General features: G+C 34.7%; 1 protein-coding gene across 5 annotated transcripts in view; it reads right to left on the bottom strand.

Annotated features, from left to right (window-relative positions):
- FBXO10 (F-box protein 10) overlaps nucleotides 1-26360 on the bottom strand; it is a 99333-nt gene that overhangs the window by 22221 nt on the left and 50752 nt on the right. For all 5 annotated transcript variants that reach the window (XM_074207608.1, XM_074207607.1, XM_074207605.1 and 2 more), the window contains exons 5-6: nucleotides 23913-24049; nucleotides 5275-5345 (exon numbers count right to left, since the gene is read on the bottom strand). In XM_074207608.1, coding sequence (XP_074063709.1) covers nucleotides 5275-5345; nucleotides 23913-24049 — 208 coding nt within the window. The remainder of the gene's footprint in view (nucleotides 1-5274; nucleotides 5346-23912; nucleotides 24050-26360) is intronic.

Below are 26360 nucleotides of genomic sequence, written 5' to 3' on the forward strand. Positions count from 1 at the left end.
AAGTGTCTGAGGTCGGATTTGAACCCAGGTACTCCTGACTCCAGGGCCGGTGCTTTATCTACTGTGCCACCTAGCTGCCCCAAGTGCAACTTTTAAAAGTCATATCATGTGAAAGGGCTAGGGGAATTTAATTAATATAATTAGACCCTATCTTCAAGTCCCTCCCAGTTCTAAAATTTAACAGTTCTATGATTTTAAATCCACTTTGGCCAACAAGTCTAAAATCTGAGTAAAATGCTGTTGCATATTCAATGACTAACTTTAATTACATTTAATACTAACAATGAAGCTCTTTATACTAATTAATTTCTCTGATTTCTCCTCTTATTAGCATATTGTTGTTTTATCCCCCCTCTACATGGCTATTAAAGCTTAATGTCATACTAAGACTTTGGGGATGCTTTGTATAATGGGGGAAAGCAAATCTATGGTGTTTCTGAATATGTAACAGCCTTTGTTTAGATCATGGTTCAAGGCACTAGATGATAAAGTGGTTAGAGACTAAGCTTGGAATCTGGAAGACCTGAGTTCAGATTTTTTACTTGCTGTGTAAAACTGGGCAAGTCATTTAACCTCTAATCTGGGAATAATAATAGCACTTTCCTCCCAGAATTTTATGAGTATCAAAGTGCTCAGAATTATATTATATTATATTATATATATATATATGTATATATATATATATAATATATATTATATTATAAAGTGCTCAGAATAGTATCTGGCTCACAATAGACATTTAATTAATGCTTTCCTTCCTTATTTACTTCTTTTGACCCTTCAGAAGAATTTTTCTTTCTTGGAAGAAATTTTTTTTGGGGGGGGGACAAAGATTATTTAAATTTTCTTTCAGTTAGCAGAAACTAAGGGAAAGAAAGATTAGCAGCAGCAGCACCATTAGTAACAGCAGCTGCAGCCATGAGAGGATAAGTAGTAAGGAAAGGTACAGGGGCAGGAGAGTTTGGAAGATGATGCTACCCCAAAATGAACTAACTTCAAAAATGAAATAGTTCCCCCAAAATGAACTAGCTCCCCAAAAATGAATTAGCTTCCAGACAAGTCTGGAAGAATGTTTTTAAATGCATCAAACTATATCAGACTACTAAGAAGATAATAGTAATAGTAATAATAATAATAATAAAAATAATAATAATAATAATAAAAAAAATAATATTGTACAATGCATAAGAATATTCCAGGAGCAGCCAAAATAAGCCTAATGACCAAAGTGATAAGAGGTTTGGCATGAGGAAGATTTTTACTTTATCTTCTCTTCCTTAGTACTTATAAAGGGATCACATCTGGACTTGGACAAAGGCCAATTGATGTTTCTGATACAGGATCAATAGAGTATTAGCTCCCCTCTTTTTCCAGTTCTGAGGCTGATCCCCCCAGGGATCCATTCAGGAGCTCTTGCCCAGCTCCCTTCTTGACCCTGTCCCCTCCATTTCCCCCATATTGTGATCATGGAATAGGTCAGAGGTTTGATATGGAAATCTTATCTATGACCTGTCCTCTCGAGGTGATCTTTCAATGGCTAAATGTCTGAGCCAATTACACAGATGTCAGCATTTACAATAAGTCAAGGACACTAAAGGAAGAAAAAACTGTTTGACCTTTTTCTAGGTCCCTACAGGGCTGCACAAAACATGAAGCTCAACTATCAATAAATACTGAGGTCTCACTGAAGCAGCTGGTAAGGTCTAGACTGAGAACAACACCGCTGCCATTCTTTAAAACAAATCTAATTGAAAAAAACAGCAGCTTGAAATTCACTTTCATTTAAATGTTTGTCTACTTGATTGTGACTCAGATGAAGACTCTTTTCTGAGTGGCCTTTCACTGAAAACTTTTCAGCTGGTTTTAAGGAAGAAAACAATTAGGAATACTAATTATATTGCTGGTATGACTGGCTCACAATTTTTTTTTTTTAATGTCATGTTTCCATATTAGAGTTAGCTAAACTGCAATGATGGATAATAAATTTCCATAATGTCTGGCTTGCAGCTCCCAGACTCTTTTCATAATAGAAATAGGACAACTATTTTCTTGCTTGCCTATGCAATTTACAACTTGTCCAAATTTTACTTTACAGTAGGTTTTTCCTTTTTTTTAATTTAGGTTTTTGCAAGGCAAATGGGGTTAAGTGGCTTGCCCAAGGCCACACAGCTAGGTAATTATGAAGTGTCTACTGTGCCCTAGCTTTAATTTTTAAAAATATTTTTAAAATTCTGAACTTGGCATTCACTAAATAAATAAATTTCCATATCTATGTATATGTATATATATATATATATATGTACACACACATATATTAGAATAAGAAAAAAAAGGATTGCACATGAAACTGATTTTCTAAGTACTGTTTGCTTTTCTTTTTTAAATATGCAGCAAAGTTAACATTTTAGTTTCAAAGTTATCCTGATGGTCCAGGATTCTTTTAGTCTTCCTTTGATTCTCTTCTGTACATTTTTTAAAAAACATGTGTCAATGACATCTTTTCTTTTTCTTTCCTTCTTTTTTAGTTACCCTATCTCTAGTCCTATCCTCTCCTGCAATACACCCTACTCTCCATTAAGGGAAAAAAAAAAGAAAATCCTTAGAAAATTCATAGAGTTAAGCAAACGAAATTCCTTTGTCCTTACATTTCAAAATTTTCAAATTTAAAATAATGTTCATTTTAACCCAATGAAGCAGATTTTTGTTAACTGATTTTAACTAGTTAACTGATCTCTACATTGTAAGCAAACATAAAAAAGCTGAGTCTTTTAGTTGGAGGAAACCCCCCCACAATACCTTGAACAACTACATCATTCCACTGTTTTCCACACCCTAAGGACCTCTACTGGCTACAAAGAATTGTCCTTTACTTTTTTTTTTTTTGCAAGGCAAATGGGGTTAAGTGGCTTGCCCAAGGCCACACATCTAGGTAATTATTAAGTATCTGAGACTGGATTTGAACCCATGTACTCCTGACTCCAAGGCCGGTGCTTTATCCACTGCACCACCTAGCCACCCCCCTATCCTTTACTCTTGAAGAAGACCACAGCATCAGGGGAGGTGATGCTATGAGAGGCAGTGAATTGGATCTGAGTGAGGAGGTGCTGTGCTAAGTCACCAGACTCACTTTCTCCTCCAGAAGCATCTGGGTCCAGGGACCAGATACAAATCAGGATGACTGGAAATAACCCTGGATATGAGGCAATCAGAATGAAATGATTTGCTCAAGGTTACACAGCTAGTAAGTGGCAAGTGTCTGAGGCTGGACTCAAACTCCTATCCTCCTGACTCCAAGACCAGTGCTCTATCCACTTTGCCACCAATAAACTTCATTAACATGTACATTCCATAAAGTATATGTATGTGATCTGTTTTTTTTCTTTGTTGGGTGCATTAATTTATTAAAACAAAACAAAAAAGTCAAAACTTCATTTACAGGAAAACTGCTTAGGAAATAATACAGAAAGGAGAATCTGATCTGATCATTAAAATTTCCCATTTTATTTATTTACTTGGGATCCCCACGATAATTCTAGTGCACTGGAAAAAGGGATAGGGAATAAATAACCAACCCTAGTTTCAAACTGAAGAAATGGATAGAGGCTCAGTGTATTTAAGTAACTTGTCCAGGGTAATTGAATGAACCAAGACTTCTCATTAACATGACTGTGTGGATGCCAATGAAGAATAATAATATATGAGGGGAAAGTCTTCCTCTACTACCATATCAAAGAAAGAATGAGAATGTCTCTTTGATTGGCAGTCAGTTTGTTCTTTGTGATTTAGCCTCTTTGATTCCCAGTTAGTCTCACGTCCTTTTTCAAAAAAAGCCAGTCCATTCCTAATTCCTAATCCATTCAGTAGAATCTGAGTTGCATATACTTTTATATTGATTTATCTTTGTATAGCTTGTATTCCTCCCCAGCAGAATATAAACCCATTATAGGTAGGGCTGTCTTAGGGGCAGAGATAGTTTTATCTTGTCTTTTTATTCCCTTCCCCACTTCACTGATTATTGTATGTGGAGTTGCACATGTTGCTTTTATTGTAGCATCAAACAAAAGTCTGGCCATACTACTGAAGGCTGTGCTTCAAAATATTGGTTCCTTGTTCTTTCATTCCTGGTGACTGCCATATTTGAGTTCAATACATGGCAGAAGCTGGGATATCCTGCTGCCTTTCATCTTAGCAACATGTAGTGTTGGGATGAGCAATATTTCACAAAGTAGTAGATGGACTGTATTTTAAGAATTTCTCTAACCTACCTATATGAACCAGAAGGAAGATTGGCAGGTTACTAAATAGTCCGCTTTCTGCAAATCTACATAGCTCCTAATGACAATGATTAACATCACTAAATTCTCCTATCATTACTCAGATGAGAATTCCAAAGTACAGAAGTATGTGCTTAATAATAATAATAATAATAATAATAATAATAATAAATGACATTTATATAATGCTTGCTTTGTGTCAGGCACTGTGTTAAACACTTTGCAATCATTATCTAATTTGGTCCTCACAGCAATCTGTTTTTGTGACTCAGTCTCTCAGATTCTGAGTTGATTTTGGTTTAGAAAGAATCAGTCCATTCCCAATTCCTGATCCCTTCAATTGTCAGCATTCCCTATTTTCCCATTAATTTGTATATAATTTTTTATCGATTTTTCTGTGCATGTTGTATCCTTCTAGCAGAAGTGGTAGGTGCTATTATCCTTCTCATTTCACTGATAAAGAAACTGAAACAAATAGAGGTTAAGTGACTTGTCTGGGGTCATATAAGGTATGAGGTTGAATTTGAACTCAGGTCTGTTGACTCTAAATCCAGTGTCAAAATCACTGAGCCATCAAGTTGCTTAAGGTTATTAAATCAGTCTGCTACAGCTAGTTAGCAATAGAACTGGAGAGATAGCTACTAGTTAGCATCTTGTTAGCAGCAGAACTGGAACTGCAAAGAATGCTGTGTTAGGACCCTGGAGCCTGGAGTTAACTCTGGATCTGATACAAGTCATATGGGTAACTCTGAGCCCCAATTCTCATATCTAGAAGATAAGACTACCAAAGTTTGCCCTTCCAGCTCCATAGGGTGGTTGTGACCTTTATTTGTACAAAGTTCTATAGAAATGCGAGTTGCGAATATGAGAGAGGGAATTCAAATTGAAGGTCTGGAACTCAACCACATCTTCAAGAAGATGTTGCCTGGTCAATTCTAAGTGAAATAAAGGCATGACCTGGGAGCTGTCAACTTGGAAGAAAGTATCTTTATTTTCATACCTGTTATTTGTCCTCTTCCATTCTCATTTACTGCTATGCCAGCAGCAAGACCTTGGAAAATGTGGTTTCCACTAAAAAGGAAGGAAAGGAAAACCAAGCAATCAGATGAACTCTGGTTCAAATAACAATTTATAAAAGACAAAACAGAAAACAAAAAGAGAAAACCACTAGGAAAAACTGTGACCAAAAGTGAAATTAATTACAAATGCTATTGCTTTTCCTGATGAATCACAATGATAGCAGCATAAAACATTCTTTGGATGATTTGTATTCTTTAAGAATAAAGGTTTTTTAAAAGCTTTTTTTTTTCATTCATCAGAACTTCCTTCTATATAATAAGGGACATTGTTGGGAGGAAAACAGGTATGGGAAGAGTTTTAAAAAGAAGTCAGGTTCAGTGAAAATACATTCCTTCAAAAGCTACTTTGCTTATTTTTTCATTGATGTTCATGAAGAGTACAAAAAGCATAGCTTCTAGATGGGTATAAAGTCATACATAACATATCTAAATCATTATAATATTTAGTATCTCCATGTTTACTATTACATCTGCAGACTTGGAAAGTAATGTCATTATAAAAACATCTGGCTCAACAAAACAATTTGGAATAACAACTTAGAAGTTTATTCAAAGACAGCTACAGGAAAAACTGTAAAGTCTTTTTATATACACACAATTATAGAAAGGAGCCTATAGATGAGTCCTGCACACCAGCTCTTCCAACCCCAAAACCAAGCAGAGAGCAGACATCTTAGACCATGAGGAACACAATTGGTGGTTTTGAAAGTTATGTATAAGTTCTTGCAGACAAGGATAAATAACTTAGTTTTCCCTCTAAAATTTACCTTGTAAGAAAAGAGCAAAACAACTCCCCCCCCCACTACATTTTCTGAGATAATTTAATACTTTTTGTAGAGCAACCTGGAATAGGAATTGAAGTAGAAGTTAGTTCCAAAATATAGCTACTTGTGTCAAGAGAGAGAAAAATATAGGGTCCCTTTCTCTTCGACTCCACAGTGATGTCATATGCCATAGATCTTTGTATCTTTTCTGGGTTCCAGTTTCTTTATTTGCAAATAGAGCTTATTGTACTTGCCCCAGAAGAACTATGATGTCACTAAAAAAATAATTCAGGACATAATCTTGTTATTTCTATTAATGGTTCTCAATAAAGAACTAACCTGTTTTTTTTAGCGGTAGCTAGGTGATGCAGTGGGAAAAGAAATGGACCTGGACTAAGAAGATCTGAGGTCAAACCTGATCTTAAGAAACTTGCTACCTATGTGACCCTGGGCATGTGCCTTAATCTCTACCTGCCTCAGTTTCCTCCCTTGGCTAATAAGACAGAAAAGGAAAATGATAAATGCTGGAAGGGATATGGAAAACCTGGGATAATAATGCCTTGAGGTAAGTTGTGAACTAATCTAACCACTCTGGAGAACAATTTAAAATTATGCCCAAAGGGCTGTAAAACTGTGCCAGTGATACTGCTACTAGATATGTACCCCAAAGCGATCAAAGGAAAAGTAAAAAGATCTATTTGTACAGAAATATATTACTGGAAAATGAAGGGGTGCCAATCATTTGGGGAATGGCTGAACAACTATGTATGTAATTGTGATGGAATACTACTATGCTAAAAGAAATGACTAAAAGGATGACTTCAGAAAAACCTGGGAAGTCTTATATGAACTGATCCAAAATGAAGGCTATAGACCCAAGAAAACCCTGTACACAGTCACAGAATGATGATCAATTGTGAATGACTTAGCTATTCTAATCCTTACAATGATCCAAAACAATTTCAAAGGATTTTATGATGAAAAAATGCTATCTACCTTCAGAAAGAAAACTGATGAACTCTGAATATAGATTGAATACTTTTTTCCATTTAATTTTTCTTGTTTGTGTTTGTATGTGTTTTCTTTTGCAACATGGCTAATATAGAAGTGTTTTTTCAAGACCACATAAAATCAATATCATTTTGCTTGACTTCTCGAGGGCATGAAAGAGGAAGAAAATTTAGAACTCAATTTAAAAAAAAATTAACCTTAAAGTTTTTAAAAATGTAAATCTTTTAAATAATAGAAAATAAAAAAATAAGTGCTTAGTCTAGTTTTATTTTGAGGTCTTCTACAACCTGACTGTAAGGTTCCAAGAAGTCTCCCCTCCCTGGATCCCACCACCATAATAAAGACTAGACTGGTCTATCAAACAGGTTATTTTGTTTTTGTTTTTGCCTCTGCATCAAGTTATTTCTTCTACATAAGACTATCTTTCTTCTTCTTCCCCAGGCTATATAAATTCTATCTATTCTTTCAGACTGTTCAAGTCCCACTTACTCAGCAAACACTGCCTCTTTCATTCATATGATACTTGATTGAAGTGAAAAATTAACTTGTCAAAGAGCTTTGGAGAGAGAGAGAGGCAGCATGGGAGAATAAATTGTAGACAGCACTCTAGACCTGAAATGGGCTATTCAAATCTTAGTTCTGGTCTGGGCAAGTCCATTAACTTCTCTGAGATTCAGTTTCTTTATCTGTTAAAGGTTATAATATTTTGACTATCCACATCACAGGATGGTTTAGAGGAAAGTGGTTTTTTGATATCTCACAATGCTATAATAGACATTATTTTTATTTGTGTATCTCTCACAAAACTCAGGATAGTTTACCTTATAATAGAAAGGACTTCCTATCAGCAAGGACTTCCAGGGTCAGAGCTTTAACTAACTTGTCTTTGTATCTCCTAAAGGGCCTTCTTTGCAGGAAGTATGTAAATACCTTGACTAAGCCTCTTTGCCATCTTACTGCAGTGATCAGAATAAGGCAGCAGGGCAGGACTACCTAGACTGACTTTCCAGAAGCAGAAGCAACAACTCATTTGTATGCTGTGAAAGGTAAAAAATATTTTGCTTCTGTCTTAAGATGATTGGAGTTAAACAGGAAATTACCTGTGATAATTATATGCATCTGAAATGAAAAAAATCAGTAGGATGGATATGAACACAGTGTTTTTATCTTCTTAGGTTTCAAATCACCTGGTGGTTATTATATATGGTTCTTCAATTAATGGGCATTAACTGGTCCCTAATCTACAGGCCAGTGTTATATAATTATCTCTAAGAACAACAGCTAGTACACTGAATTATAGGTTGTGTGCCATGGTGAATAAATGTGTTGTTGTTTCTTTTCACTCAAGTAACTTCAAGGACATGTTTTAATTATCTCTTAGAACTGATTATAAAACCCTGACAGAGTCTCTGCCATTTAAAAGATAAAAAAGGTAACTGCAAAAGAAATATAAACATATAGATGAGATCAAGTGAGATATTTGTGAAGCACTTTGCAGATCTTAAATTATGTAAATGTGAACTAAAAATATATACATATATAATCTCATGAAGTTAACCCTAATTACATCAAATAAATTAAGATTTTGTTTACATACATGTATTTATACTTATGCTTACATATGCATATACACAAATGATGCCTGGAAATGTTGGGCAGGCAGCAAATAGTTGTCTCTATGATGACCTTCTACCTCTAAAAGTTATGCTGTGTTTTTATAACACCTTTGGAAAATCTTGTGTTTTATGCCTTTCCTGGAACTGAGAGACTCTCTCACATACTCTGTATCTAGTCAGAAAGTTCTCTATATCATATACTCTGTCCAGTAACTATCTCTATACTTTATGTCAAAGTTGTCATGCCCCAAACACGAACTGGAACCGTCTGATTCCCTAAAGGGGTGCTGAGGTATATAGGCAATGTTGAGATAACAAAATATTATCCCTTGAACAAACTATCCTTGACTATTTCTGACATGATTCCCTAAATCTCATTTACTCATAAGGTATTCTTTCCTAAGCCCTCCCCAAACCCTCAGAGCTCATCCTGCTTGCTTGCCTTTACCTTTAAATGTTTCTGCTTCTACCCACCTCATTGCTAGTTCTTTCCTGGAGCTCAGCCTGCTTGGAGAAGTATAAATAACTTTATGTCCCTCAGAACTCTGGGTTATTGAACCTTGAAATCTTTCAACCTTGCTTGAATCCTAAACTAGAACACATTTATACACATAAATACATATATATTGTTGTTTAGTTATATATGTGACCCCATTTGGGGTTTTCTTGGCAAAGATAATGGAATGATTTGCCATTTCCTTCTCTGCCTTATTCTACAGATGAGGATACTGAGGAAAACAGGCTGAAGTGACTTGATCAGGGTCATATAGCTAGTGAGTATCTGATTTAAATTCACAATGGTGAGTCTTCCTGACTCCAAGCCTGAGAGATTCTAGATCTACTGCACCATTTAGCTGCCCAAATATACATAAATAAATGTGATAAATATATAATACATATACATACACACATATATACATTTGTTCATATACACACATGCACATAAATAAGATATGTCTACTAATATATATGCATATATGCAAAATAAATGTGTGTACAAATGTATATGCATCTCTATGTATCTATATATATATGGTATTTGGGCAGTTTAATGACACAGTGACTATATCTATATCTCATCACAGAAGCTACATTTAAGTCCTATGAAGTAGGGTTTATTATATCACATTCAGTTAAGAATTGTGCTTGATACCTGGAGGACCCACAAAGAGGAAGGAGTGGGAGTGGGAGAAGCAGGTGATATGACCTAGGTAAGCCTCTAGCACACAGGACAGGAACAGCCACAACTATATGAGTAAACTGGAATCTTTGTAGGTATCTAAATAATTCTCTGTGGGTTCTAAAGTAGCATTTAAAAATGAGAGTTATGATGGATGTTCTGTGGGTGTATTCCGCCTGTGTACCGACCTGTTGGGAAGAAATCTGGAAAAGGGGGTAGGAATTTATGCCTTGCCTGTCTCTTCTTCCCACCCCGTCTTAGTTAAGGTGAACTAGTTGGCATTTAAAACAAAGCTTCACACTTCTGTTAATGATCAAATGCAGATGGGAGCTATTCCTGATGGAGAAGTTTTCCTTATGGAAGAAGGAAACTTTTGTTAGAGGATTTTAAGAAGAAGGGCTTAATTGCATTTGGGCACTAATAGCAAAAATATGATGCAGAAGGCTTTTGTTAGAACAAGTAGTTTCAGGCAACAATAGTTCATTGTAGTGATTTTCAACCAGTTATTTTAGGTTGAGAAGAGACAGAGTTGGTTGTATGACTTACAAAGAATTTAAATTAGGTGTTCTTAACTTAGAGTCCATGACTCTTGAGGGACTCATGAAGAAATTTCAGAGTGGCAAACCTGGATGAAGAAAAAAAATTATACCTTTATTTTTGCTAACTTCTTAGTAAAATTTATTTCCTTTCAATGGGCAATGTAGGTACCAAACATTATTCTGCAAAGAAGTGTAGGGTTTCACCAGATTGATTACAGGATTCATGGCACAAAAAAGTTAAGAACCCCTTTAAATGAAGAATTAATGGATTTTTTACAGGGGCATTTGGTTCATAAAAATCTGACCAATTTAACAGATCTCTTACTCCAACTCTATTATCATTTGAACATAAAGTAAAAAGGGATAGTCTTAGGTTAATGATCAAAAAAAGGCTGAGGATGGGGAGAAAGTCCAAAAGATGCAACTGGGGTAAATAAGGAGAGCTCATATTCCAAGGTTTCAGGGATATTGGGACAATTATGCTACTAGTTTTATTGTGCTGACGCCAACCACTGATCTCAACTGTGTAGACAAGAAATTCGATCTTGGCTACACTAAAATTGTTTCAAGACACACAATGAATCTTCAAGATGAAAGTAAAACACTCCTATTCATCACCCCATCCCCACTGCTCTTGTTCTTGACAATAAGGATGGACCCTACTTGCTTCAACCTCAGGAATATTCCATTACTCCAAAATATGACATTCTCCCCCAAAGTTAAACAGGCACCATGTTCCTATTGTTCTAAGTACCAAAGATTCCAGGAACTGTATTTCAGGCTGGTTATAAATGACCTTCAAAAAGGCTGTCTGTTGTTCAAGATAACATCATGTGTTAGACCACACTGTCTCTTTCAGAGGGATGGCAGCAGAGAGAAGGTATCAGGACTGAATTTTTGGAAGGCCATTTGTTTGAGCTATGCAAAGATTTACTCACAGAGGCATGAAAAAACTCAGTCACAAAAAAGCACCTATTTCAGAAATGTACTGAAGAGCCTTCTACCATTCCATGATCATGACCTTTCTTATCAGTAGCAATGACCTGTGGGAGTGAGGCAAAACCAGAAGAACAACTTTCAAGATACCTACATTAGTGTAAAAGAAGACAACCATCAAACTTCAGAATTCCAATCCCAGAAACAGGGGACAAGGGAATTATGCCTCGTTTCTCAGAAAGATGGTAGAAGAAGGCCTACATTATTACAAATGACATTTGATTTGTTTGACTGTATTTAACTGTATTTATGTGCCTCAAGGGAAGTTTCAATTGGGGGGGCTCAGGGAAGGAAAGTCATTGAGAATTGACAATGATATAAAAAACAGAAAAGAATATTAAATAGAAAACATTTTTTTTAAATGACCAGCAAGAATTTACTGCATTAAGAGAGGGGTTTCATGTGATTTAAAACTAGAAGAGAACTGAGAGATAATGTTCCTTCTTGTTTTATAGATGGGGAATCTGAGGATCAAAGTAAGTGTCTTGCCCAAGGTCACATGTAACAAAGTAAGGATTCAAACCTAGATCCTACTCCAAATCCAGGGCTTTTTTTTCATCACATCATTTAGTTTCATTCTTTTTGCTGCTGAAAGTTCTTTGTCTTCAAACACCCATGTATAGTAGACTTAGTCAATCTGGGAAGTCATCCAGGTAGGCTGAGAAGCCTAAAACATTAAACCAATGAATGTAATATATCAACTATGAAAAGAAAGAAAACAGATCATTGAGTAGGGTGTGTAACTTACAAGATCTAGAAAACCAACAAATTGAAAATCCCCAATTAAACAATAAAATAGAAACCTTGAAAATTAAAGACAAGATTAACAAAATTGAAAACCAAAATAAACTTCCAAAACATCAAAATAATAAATAAAACTAGGAGTTCTAGGGGGAAAAACCCCTTAAAAATAAATTAAACCATTAACTAACCTTTTTTTTTAAAAGAAGAAAGCCAAATAACAAGTATCAGAAATGAATGTGTTGATAGTGATTCCTGTGGTGTGATCTGAAAGGCTCTAAGATTAGCCTGATCAGTTAATTCAAAAAAAGAAGTTACTCTTGAGCAATAACTAAATGTGGAAACAGCAATGGCTTCTTTTCATCACTCATGAAATGCAGCCCCATGCATATAGCCTTTTCTAAGCTGCCAAGGGGACTGCAAAAGTCATGGGTTAAATCAACTTAAGAATGATAACAGCAGCAGCTGCCTAATAATAGGTCACATGGCATGGCAGAGTCAAGAAACTTTCGAATTCAGCAAGAGCTGGGTTCAAGTCTTGTCTCTAAGGTATAATAGTTGTAGGGAGCATGGGCAAATCACTGACCTCTTAGTGCCTCAGACAACACTCTCAGTCTGTAAGTTACAAACAAATAATTTGGTCCATATTGGTGGATGGACATCAGATGCAAAGTAAGCCTTACAAATTTTGAACTCTATGATCATGTAATTTTGTTACATGAGTTTTGTTTTTAATTTTTCTTTCAATTGGTGGAGAAATGAGGAGAAGAAATTTAGGTAAAAGATTTCCATCACCACCCCTCCCCTAAACACAAGGGAAGAGAAGAGAAGTTAGAATCAGAAAAGTAGGACAAGTTTATGTTGCTTTATATATTTAAAAAGATAGACAAACTCCATATAACAGAGATTTGTATCATGTTAAATCCTTTCCTTTGGTTTACACAGCATATAGGGAAATGTCCATTTTATTTGGTTTTTAAGTTCAGAATGAAAAAAATATGAAAACAAAAGAACTTGGGGTCTTGATAAGGTACAGAAGTAGGGTGATGGCAGAGGAATTATGACAAGAGTAGTTTAAATTTATACTATTTTATGCTTATCAATGCTTTCATATAAAATATTTCATTCTCACAGTTAGGAAACAAGGTCTGTGAGGGACTTGACTAAAGTTACCCAAATGCCTGATGGCAAAGTCAGTACATAACTTGGGTGGCTTTGGTACTTTTTACTACCTCACATTACGTCTTCTCAATCATAATGACCTGACAGTCCTTGCTACATCTCTTCATGATCATTCTTCACAAAGAATACATTTAAAAAATTGATTATTTTATTTTTATTATAAGAACAAAATCTACTTTCCTCTCTCACTAGTATTTCAGTAATTTACATACATATAAATAGGCTCCATCTCTCAACATTAATTTGTTATAGTTTGGAAAACAAAACTTTGTTTCACACAAACCAAAACATAGCAAATTAAATGATTGAAATATGGTAAACAATTTGGTCTTGGGTGATCAAAATTCACACTATAAATGTTTAAATTAGGTACTGAATTTACCAAACATGACTTATCACTTTTTCATTCCTTCATGTTTCATTATTTAAATTAATCTGATTTAGTTTATATATTGTGTCATACACACTTTGGAGATTCGTTGAATGACTATTAAAAAAGATTGACTACACTTAAGAAAGAAAAATTAAGTAGAAAAGCAGGAATGAAAACATTACCTAAGTCAGGTGTTTTCCTATTATCCCTTCTTAATGCTATGCTGACTTATCCTATGACACACATGCTTTGGACTAAACTACTTTTCCTCTGTTAAATGTAGGGTTTTATACTTATTAAAGGACATTCAGGGAATTCCACATATGAATCAGTAAGATAAATGCAGAGAAAAAAATTGGATTCCACAATTTTGACGATACAAACACCCGTATATTATAAGGTAAACTCTTAGTCAGAGACCTGACTCCTTTCAGATGACACTGCAACTCTAGCTTCCTTCTCAGCACTGGCAATACTTTCTTTCATACCCACCCAACAAAAGAGTCTTGCAGGATAAGTGAGATTCCACTTGGCCCCTTCACTGCCATTTCCTGACTTTTCCTTTGCCTGAAATCACTAGGCAAATTCTCCTCTATTGAGGTTCAATTCATTCCAAGTTATCCCCCAAGACAGATCCTACTAGCTGTTATCTGTACCTAGCTTACAATTGCCCTCTCCACCTGATTATTAGCTCTTGTCCTAGGGGACTTCAGACACCCTCACCTCCCAACTTCTCAATCTTTTTAACTCCCATGGTCTACTCCTCCTCTTTACCTCAGCCAAAAAGCATTAGTCACACACTCTTTATTTCTCCATCACCCTTACCCACAAAAGTCACACTTCACCAATCAAAAATTCTAAATACCTATCACTCCATCTCTCCCTATATCTTATCCCTGCTAAACTTATTCTTTGTCCCGACTGGGTCCTCTATTTCTTCTACCCTTAAGTATTCTGCAATACTGTTCTAATCTCACCTTCCTCCCTTGGCTGTAGCTAACCAGTTCATTCTATATCCTTCTCTGATCTCAAATACCTCATCCCACTGTCCTGTCAGTTTTCATGACTTGCCAAATCCCAACCCTAGATTTCTTCCACCATTTGCCTTCTCTGCTTAATGAAGATGGAAAATCATTGTGTCACATGAAGGCAAACATCACTATATATCATCAATCAGGCACAGTTAAAAGCAAGAACAATTTTCTCTAACTGATTTTCTATGCCACTCCCCATAAGGGGTGGCTATTCCACACCTTCTCTTCTCTCTATAAATATGTCTTAGTATCCTTTCCCCTCTTTTCTTTCAGATGAAAACTCACACTTTGAGAAATAGACTTTTTCCAGGAATCCTTCTTTTCCCCTTGTCTATGTCTTAAAACTCTTTGACATTACACCTATTAACTCATCTACTCTTGTCCCTGATGAAGAGGTGGTCCTTTTCTTGCTTAAAACTAATCTCACTCCCTGTACCTTCTCACCTACCCCAACAGATTGCCACTGTCTCTCATTTTTAGTCTCTATCTACTGATTCCTTCCTTGTTGCCTACGTCCATCTCCTCCACTTTAAAAAACCATCACTAGGATCCAACTATAATCACAAGCAAGTATCACAGTCAAACTCCAAGGGAAAAAAGTCATCTATACTCACTATCTATTTTCTCTCCCCTAACTTTTCAACTCAGCTTTGCAATCTGACTTCTGAAACTTCTCTTTCCAGCATTACTCATGATCTCTTAATTGTCAAATATGACAGTTGGGATTGTCTGACAATCTGATGCTTTTCCTCAATTTGTAGCCTTATCAAGTTATCTGTAGCATCTGATACTGATGATCAACCTTTTCTCTTGAATATACTCTCCTGAGTTCTGTAACCCTGTCATTCTCCTTCTATTTGTCTGACTACTCTTCAAAGACCTTTAAAGACCCTACATACCCTCTTCCCCCAACTGCTTGTTATCCTTGAGAGTCGATCCTGCCCCCCCCCGCATTCTTTTTCTCTTGATCTCATCAGCCTCCAGGAATTTACTTATCCCTAAAGAGATGACTTCCAAATCCATTTATTTAGTCCTAATCTTTTTCCTGAGCTTCCAAAATGGATGTCCCAAAGACATTTAAAATTGAGCAGGTGAAACACTGAACTCAATATCTTTCCCTCTAACCATAGACTTCTTTCAAACTTCCCTATTTCTGTTAAAAGGACTGGCATTCTTAACCCATTCCTACCTTTCTATGATTCTTACACTTTATTCCATTCCATGTACTCTATAACCCAGTGACATTGGTCCCTTTACTAAAAAAGACTCTCCATCTTTCTGCTGCAGAAAATTTCACTATCTTCCATGCCTTAGATGCTCTCCCTCCTCAGCCCTACCTCCTGGTTTGCTTCTGGTCTTAACTAAAAATCTTACTTTCTCAATCCCTGTTACTCCTAACATCCTCCTTCTAAGATAAACTTCAATTACCCTATTATATATTTAGGGTACCATATATGTATATGTATATATATGTATATGTATATGTATAATTTGTTCACAGTTGTAAATAATCTTTCTCATTTTAGCAAACCCCATTTGAACCTCTTGGAAACAGAGATTGTTTTTGCTTTTGTCTTTCTTTGCATTTCCAGTGCATTAGAAAAGATTGAAAGATAAAAACAGAAGTTAGAAATCAAAGCTATAAATGTGAATGGGATGAATTCATCCATAAAATGAAAGAATGGATTAGATATCAGATACCAGAATCCATGCAGAGGACAGAGCACCTACTCTGGAGTCAGGAGGACCTGAGTTCAAATATGGCCTCAGACACTTAATACTTAGCTGTGTGACCTTTGGGCAAGTCATTTATCCCCACTGTCTTGCCAAAAAAAAAAAAAAAAGAAACCAGAATCTAATCGAAAGATACACACAAAGTTAAAATAAGGGACTAGAGTAGAATCTATCACGCTTCACCTGAAACAAAAAAGGCAGGGGTAGTAATCATGATTTCAGACAAAGCAAAAACAAAAAATAGACCTAATTAAAAGAAATAAGCAGTAAAACTTGCTAAAAGATACCATAAGCAGTGGAGTAATATCACAAGCATCCATATTCTTAAAGGAAGTGTTAAATGTGTTATAGGAGGACTTAGACAGTAAAACTATACTAGCTTGGGACTTCAATTTCTCCACTCATAGCTAGATAAAACTATCCATAAATAAAAAGAGAAGTTAAGAAAATGAATACAATTTTAGAAATATTAGATATGACAGACCTCTGAAGAAAGATAAATGGGAACAGAAAGGCGCATACCTTTTTGTCAGTTTACCTAGCATCTTCAAAAGAAGTGATCATATGTTAAGCATGAAAACCTCACAAATACAAAAAAACAGAAATGTCAAATGCATCTTTTCTTAATGCAACTAATGCAATAAAATTACATCCAATAAAGGCTTGTGGAAGAATAGATTAAAAATGTTTTTGAAACTAAATAATCCAATCCTAAAGAATTAGGATCAAAACAAATCATAGAAACAATAATTTCATTAAAGAGAATGACAGTAATGAGACAGCGTACCAAAATTATTGGGGTGCAGTCAAAATTTTATATCTCTAAATGTATATATCAATAAAAGCAAGAACAGATCAATGTATTGAGCATAAAACCAAAACTAACTAAAACAAGAACAAATTTTAAATCCCCACTTAAATACCAAAAAGGAAATCCTGAAAATCAAGGGTGAGATTAATATAATAGAAAGTTAAAAAACTGATAAAAAAATCTAGGAGCTGATTTTATGGAAAAAAACCCACAATAAAATAGAGAAATTAATTGATTTAATAAGAAAGAAAACCAAATTACCAATATTAAAATGAAAAGGATGAAAAGGAAATTAAAGCAAGTATTAGGTATTATCCTGACCAACTATAATTCAGTAAAAACAGACAATCTAAATGAAATGGATGACTACAAAAACATAAATTTTTCTGATTAACAGAAAAGTTAACAGAATATTTAATAATCATATCTTAGAAAAATATATTGAAGAGGCCATAAGTAAGTTTGCTAAGAAAAAAATTCTCAGGATCCAAAGGATTTACAAGTGAATTCTACCAAACATTTAAATAACAATTCATCCCCAAACTGTATAAACTATTAGAAAAAAACAGAGTAGGAGTTTTGCCAAATTCCTTTTGTGACACAAATATATTGATTTTAATATCTAAAATAAGGGAGAGCAAACAGAAAAATAAAACTATAAAACAATTTCCCTAATGAATAATGCAACAAAAATTTTAAACGAGATATTAATATGGATATCAGAATAATATAACACAAAAATCAAATACTGTATCTAGGTGGGGTTTATAATAGGAATGCTGGGTTGGGTCAATATTAGAAAAGCAGTCAGCATAAATGACCACATCAATAATAAAAAACAACAAAAATGATAAGATCATCTCAATAGGTACAGAAAGAGCTTTTGACAAACTATAATACCCATTTCCATTAAAAAAAAACCCAGAAAGATGGACTTGCTCATTCCATCAGTGCAACAATCAGGAAATTTTGGGCTATCTGTGATGGAGAATATCATCTGTATCCAGAGAAGGAATTGTGGAGTTTGAACAAAGACCGAATAGTATTACCTTCAATTTAGAAAAAAAAAACCATTATCTTATTATGTAATTTTGCTATCTCTTATACTTTATTTTTCTTCCTTAAGAATATGATTTATCTTTCATCACATTCAACTTAGATCAATGTATACCATGGAAACGATGTAGAGACTAAAACACTACCTTTCTGTGGGGGGGGGGAGGAAGCAAGAATAGGGGAAAAATTGTAAAACTCAAAATAAATAAAGTCTTTCTTTAAAAAAAAGAAAGGAATAAGTGGAATCTTTCTTAAAATGATCAGCAGTATCTATCTAAAACCAAGAGCATGAATATTCTGTAACAGGGATAAGCTAGAGGCTTTCCAGCAAAATTAAGAGTGAAGCAAGGATGTCCATTATCACCACTATTATTCAATATTATATTAGAAACACTAATAAGATAAGAAAAATAAAAGAATTAGAATAGGCAATGAAGAAACAAAACTATTCCTGAAACAAGGAACAACTTTAGCAAAGTGGCAGGATGTAAAATAGACCCACAAAGTCATCAAGCATTTCTATATATCATCTACAAAGCCTAGTAGCAAGAGATAGAAATAGAAATTCCATTTAAAATAACTGCAGACACTATAAAATACTTGGAGTTTTCCTGCTAAGACAAACCCAGAAACTATCTGAACACAATTATGAAACCATTTTCACACTAATAAAGATAAAACTAAACAATTGGTCATAGGTAGGCCAAGTCAATACAATAAAATGATAATTCTACCAAAATTAATTTACTTATTAAATGCCATATCAATCAAACTACCAAAGAATTCTTTTATAGGCCTAGAAAAAATTAACAAAAATTCATTTGGAGGAACAATATCAAGGGAAATAATGGAGGAAAATGTGAAGGAAGTTCTAGTAATACCAGATCTCACTATTAAATAGAGAAAAATAAAACAAAACTAAATAAATAAACCATTTTTAAAGAAAAGGAAAATAAACCTAAAGACTTCAGCTTCTGGGAGAGAACTCACCATTTGACAAAAACTGCTGAGAAAATTGGAAAATAATATGGCAGAAACTAGGCACAGACAAATTTCTCATACTATTTACCAAGACAAGGTAGGTGATACTATAAGCAAATTAGGAGAACAAGGAATAGTTTATATATCAGACCTGTGAAGAAGAATTTATGGCCAAACATTATGAAATGAAAAATGGATAATTTTTATTACATTAAATTAAAAAAAATACAACCAAGACTAGAAGGAAAGCTGAAAATCGGAAACAATTTCTACAATGTTTCTGATTAAGGACTTTTCTCAAATATATAGAGAATTGGGTCAAATTTATAAGAATATCAGTCATTCCCCAATAGGCAAATGGTCAAAGGATATGAAACGGGTGGTTTTCAGACAAGGAAATCAAAACTATCTACGGTTATGAAAAAATTCTCTAAATCACTACTAATTGGAGAAATCAAAATTAAAACTGTTCTGAGGCACATTCTCACATACCTATCAGACAGACTAATATTACAGAAAAGGAAAATTATAAATATTATAGGAATGTGGAAAAATGGGACATGTACTGCTGGTGGAGTTGAACTGATTCAACCATTCTGGAGAGCAATTTGGAATCAAGCCCAAAGGAAGAGATCTGAATCCCAGAGGTCATCTAAAAGTAAAAAGGATCCATATGTACAAAAAATATTTATAGCAGCTCTTTTTGTAGTGGCAAAGAACTAGAAAATGAGGGGATGCCCAACAATTGGGGAATGGCAAAACGAACTGTGGTATATGAAATTAATACAATACTATTGGGCTAAAGAAATGATGAGCATCACATTCAACTGAGATCAATGTATACCATGGAAACAATGTAAAGACTAATAGATTGCCTTCTGTGGGGGATGGGGGGAAGCAAGGATGGGGGAAAATAGTAAAACTCAAAATAAATAGAATCTTTCTAAAAAAAATGATGAACAGGTAGATTTCAGAAAAATCTGGAAAGACATTAAGAGTGGAACTAGGAGAACATTATAAATAGTAAAAGCAACACTGTGATGATAAACTATGACAGACTTTGTTCTTCTCAATGATACAATGATCTAAAATCAATTCCAAAAGACTAATACAAAAGACTATGTACAACTAGTGAAAGAACTATGTATGGTGTCTGAATGAAGACTGCAGCATGCTATTTTTACTTTTTTATTGGTTTTTTCTTTCTCATGGTTTTCCCCTTTTGTGCTCATTCTTCTTTTACAACATGAATAATGAGAAAATGTGTTTAATATAATTGTGAGGAGGTGGGAGGAAAGGGGAGAAAAAATTGGAACTCAAAATCTCACAAAATTGAAAGCTGAAAACTATCTTTACATGTAATTGAAAAAAACAAAATATTATTAAGTGAGGGGGGGGAGAAAAGAAAAAGGAGGTCTTAAATATCAGTGTAGACCAAAAAATGCCATTTGTTTGAGTTCAAAAGACCTGCCAATGAGGGATGGCCTATGCATCACTAATTATTTTATAGACAACTACAAAGGGAAAGACATGCACAACTTGCAGGACCTTGAGTAGGATAGGGTAATTAATTTCTACCATACAACCTTCAAAATAGCTGCATCCTTATTCTAGGACTAATGTACCTTTTAAAATGTTTTAGCCTTTTGTGATTAAGACCAATATGAATGAAAACAAGATACAGAAGGGATATGGTCTAACTAAGAACAGGGCAGGGGCAACTATTCAATTCCCCAAAATGCAAAATCACTATAGTTTCTTGAGGTAGGTTGTGGGAGGGGGGGGAAGAGGGCAGTGGTAACTATGAAAATTTATAGTAGCAATGGGTAAGAAATGGAAAGGGATTGACTGGGTTATAGAAATGCCATGGACATGCTCCATATAACAAAGTCTTAGCCATAATGATAAAGACAGAGGCAGCTAGGTAGCACAGTGAATAGTGCACTGACGCTGGAGTCAGGATGATCTGAGTTCAAATTTGACCTCAGACACTTAATAATTACCTAGCTGTGTGACCTTGGACAACTCACTTAACCCACTGCCTTGCAAAAACAAATGAAAAATGGATAGTATAATGATACTGACATCTATTTTCTGTTTGGTTTTTTCTTTAGGTTTTTTGTAAGGCAATGAATGGGGTTAAGTGGCTTGCCCAAGGCCACACAGCTAGATAATTATTAAGTATCTGAGGCCAGATTTGAACTAACTCCTGGGCCGGTGCTCTATCCATTGTGCCACCTAGCGCTCTGACATCTATTTTCAAAATAATGTTTATGGTATTTTTACCTATATTTAATGACAAATGCATCCACAATTACCTAAAAAATTCAATCATAATATCTGATTAATTGAAATACTGACATTTTATATGAATTATATGACCTGATGAATTGATAGGAAATTTTTTGAAACAGATTAACTGATAATGAAGAAAGTGAAGTGTGGAAAGATCTACATGAACTGATGCAGAGAGAAGTAAGGAAAACCAATAAAACAATATATACAGTAACTACAAAAATATAAACAGAAAGAATAATCATATATAAATATAACAAAATTATAAAGAATAAGTATTACTTAAAGAAAAAAATATAAGGGGACATACATAATCTACTTCTTGAAGATAGGTCTGAAGGTATTCCACATGCATAGGTTTTTGGATCTTTTCAACATTGTGCTCTCCCCCCACCTTACCCCCTTCTTTAAAAGATACTATTTGTTATATAAAATGATTTTCTGGTGGGGGGAAAGTGCGGAGAAGATGGATAGCAATGATAACTATGATGATATATAAAAACCTAGAAGATATTGATAAAAACTTATTAAAAAAAGAAAATAGACTAATTGCAGTAATTTCGGAGCAGAAAGTCAATTAAGCATTACAAATCATGCAACATATTCGATAACATTTTTCTTTTCCTCTGATAGGCTCAAAATCTTTTAAGTAAAATGATTATGAGATAAGTCATGGTCTGTGACTATGAGACTCATCTATTTCTGTGCAAGACTGAGTCATACAAGGATCAACCCTTCAACTCTGTTCCCATCCAACAATATTCTACCCAAGTAAATCTCAAAGTTTTTCAGTCTGTGGACCATTACAATGGGTCAAAGTTCCCAAGGGTCATATACTCTATTATCTTTGATCTGCTACTGCAGAAAGAATTCCCAAAATTGGTGGGGAAAAAAATGATACTCATGAAATGGTATCAGTCTTCATTTGAAATTGTGAATGAATAGTAGGCTTTACCATACTATACACACTAAAAGACAATAGTTTTCTCTCATATTAACTACAACATTGTCATAGATCACAGAATTGTAGATAGAAGCCTGAATTAGATAACTAGATTCTAAAGTCTGACAACTGTTGGCCATTTAGTCCAACCAACTCAGCTCACCATCCCACAATTCCTAAATTACAAAGCTGCAAAAAGTTTTATATACATACACACACACATACATATATTTGGCAGAGGAGGGTTGTTGAACAACATCTATCTATGTGCTTTTAGGTAATATCTATCTACATGGCTGGACCACACCTCTAGACTCAGCCTTCTTTAATGGAAAAATAGAATTTCTGGTTCTAATCTCACCATGAAGTTTGCAGAATTCTGTCAGGAGTTTCAGGGGCAGAGAAATCTCCAATACTACTTGTTCCTTCTATTCTCTAATTCCACTTCCCCTAATGTCACTGCCTCTTCTTGCCTACTCAGGCTGAAACTCTGAGAAGCAATCTTATCAAAGGCACTTAGTATATTTAGGTCTATTCCTGGTAAGCTTTTTACATGTCCACAAATATAACATAAATGTAAAATAATTTTTAAATGTAAATTTCATATTTTTCAGAAGCTCAAAGAACATTTTTCTGTTTAAATCAACACAATGTTTGGAAATTCAGTTCTCCATATTTCCTAAAGGCTAAATCAAAATTTATGGAATTAATAGGATAACATGTAAACTATGCACAATTAAAAAAAATAAAAAACAAAAAGCCAACTTCCCTCTCACTTCAAAATGAAACTGTCACAGCCCATGTTTTGTTGGAACCTTCCTCTCCCACATATGAAAGGTTAACTGTTCTTGGTAACAATTTATTATAATGTGCTAATGTGGGTGTTTTATAGGCCATTATATTTTTGTCATTGCAGTTAGAACTGCATGAACATGAATCACAATTCTTAAGTATATAATCAGGGTTTCATTTACAGATAGTATTAGAAATTAGTTTTGTTTTAACAAAACATTCTGTACTTTAATTTGTTAGAGACACAACTTTTGATCATTCCATTTCCCTCTTATCATCTTTTGACAATTTTACTGGAACTAAGGGAGAAAAGAGAATCTATTGTGCTTGTGTATGGTAGTCATTTGGGTTATTTTTCAATTGTGGAAGACATTTAATTTGTGCAAATATTTAGCAGGCAACTCAAAAGTACATGTGTGTACATGGGGAAGGGGAATACAACATCGCAAGAAAAGCAGATATAACAGGGGCAAGAGGCAGAAGAGGAGTGAGGAGGTCTAAATACACATACCTCACAATAGGATTCCCATTATACAAAATGTAAATGCCAGCTTCTTTATTTCCATATATTTGATTGCTACGGATGATGCCTCTTCCGTTGCCAAGGACGACAATGCCTGAACGAAGGCCACTGTGTATCTTATTACACTGCAGGATTTTAATGCACATACAAAAAGAATAAAAAGCAAAACAGAAAAAATATCAGTCATGACAGTGAGTGACGGATGACAGACAAAAGGCTTCTGTTAATCTAGACAAAGAATAGTTGGTTTTTTCATGGAGGAAAAAAATTTCATTTTGCTTGGGAATTAAAACACACAAAATCATTACAATGGACCACAAACTTTCCTTTCTTTGGCTCATCTATTGAAAATAATTTAGTCATCCTTGTCTAAATGGAAGATTGCTTGTCTAATTACAGACTCTCCACCTTCCATTTTCATATTAGAAAAGGAGGGAATGTCAAATTGAATAATCTAATAAAGACATATTCTTTCATAATATGCAAATCTAAAAGGGTGTCTGATATATCTCTCTGATGTCATTTATAAGGGCCAAATAGTAACATTAACAATAACAGCATTTGGGGCAGCTAGGTGGCATGGGTGGATAGAGCACTGGCCCTGGAGTCAGGAGGACCTGAGTTCAAATCCGGCCTCAGACACTTAACAATTATCTGGCTATGTGACCTTGGGTAACCCCATTGCCTTAAAATAAATAAAATTAAAAAAAACAATAACAGCATTTGCATGACACTCTAAAGTGTGTAAAGCATAGGTTATCTCTTTGTTCCTTATAAGAACTGTATGTGGTATTTTCATTATCCTATTTTTACAAATGAGGAAACTGAGGCTGGGAAAGGTTAAGGGGCTTGCCCAGGGTAATCTGAACTCAGGTCCTGAAGATTCCAAGTTTATTCTGTCCACTATGTCTCAATTGAGATGTTCTGTAGTGTTAAAAAGAAATATTAAAAGAAAAAAAAGACAATGTTAACAAGTTTTCTGTTGGTCTTTCAGGATCCCAATATACTACCTAAAGAGGATGAAATACATTGATCTTGTTTAAAAGATGATGCATCATGGGCTGGTTAAAGGGAACCCTAAACTATAAACAATAGCAGGGTGGCTGATTTAAAGCTGTATCAATATTACACACACAAAGCAATTTCTTCCAAAGAAGTGAATGTCTTTTGCCTCATCAGTAATAACTGTCTGTTTTCCATTGGATTGGAAAAATAAAGGGTATACTACCAAACTTATGTCCCATCCTTGAAATAGACTTCTGTTCCAAGCTTCCTACCTAAGAATCAGGCGAGAAAAGTTCAGATAAGATGCTTGGAAACAAATACTTAAATACTAACTAAAGTAAGCTGCCCCAAGCTCCCTGAATAATCCTAGTTGTGGATATAATATCACACAATTCTGATAAAGAAAAGTTCAAATAAAATGTCTGCCAACAAAAGAATATAATATGGAACTATGGAGGGAAAGACTTCTGTTTCACTGTATGTCCTCAAACTTTATTTTTTTAGGTTTTTGCAAGGCAAATAGGGTTAAGTGGCTTGCCCAAGACCACACAGCTAGGTAATTATTAAGTGTCTGAGACCGGATTTGAACCCAAGTACTCCTGACTCCAGGGCCGGTGCTTTATCCACTGTGCCACATAGCCGCCCTATCCTCAAACTTTTAATCTCTGAATGCATCAATTTCTTTGTCCAACATCTGAGGATAACTATTATTTCTTCACAGGATTTTTTTCTATTAATGTGGGTAGCACAAAATTAATATTAATCACTGCAACTACTGGCATTTCCAATCCCAACACCTTTCAGTAAGTAATCTAGACAGGAAGTGTAGCCACCACAAGCTAACCTTAGCAGTATTCTTCTCTTCTTATAAAAAAGACATATGTGGCATACAATTCTTAAAGAACTGCTTTGGGACAGCTAGGTGGTACAGTGAATAGAGCATTGGCTCTGGAGTCAGGAGGACCTGAGTTCAAATCTGACCTCAGACACTTAGTAATTACCTAGCTGTGTGACCTTGGGCAAGCCACTTAGCCCCAGTGCCTTGCAAAAAACCTTAAAAAAAAAAGAATAGCTTTAAAAGCAAAAGTTCTTATTTCAGAAATTAATCCTCTAGCTAAAGGGCTGAATGAGTATACTTTCCAGTATGTGACTTACTAGTCAAGAGCCTTCCTTCTCATTTGAAATATAGCTTTAGTTCTTACTCAGATTCCCAGAACTTCTTAAGATTACTCAGATATAAAAATCAATTGGCCTGGTTTACCCTGTCAGAGAAGAGTATTTTCCTACAAGTCAAAGGAATCTAACCCATCATTTTACCCTTTAATTGTCCTTTTCTGGATCCTGAAATAGAAAACAGTGACATTTATTTCTATCTATAAACAGCTTCATAATTAAAGGCAAAAGAAATACAGATTTTTTTAAATGTTCACT

The sequence above is a fragment of the Macrotis lagotis genome, chromosome X, assembly GCF_037893015.1.
Source record: "Macrotis lagotis isolate mMagLag1 chromosome X, bilby.v1.9.chrom.fasta, whole genome shotgun sequence".
Taxonomy (NCBI): domain Eukaryota; kingdom Metazoa; phylum Chordata; class Mammalia; order Peramelemorphia; family Peramelidae; genus Macrotis; species Macrotis lagotis.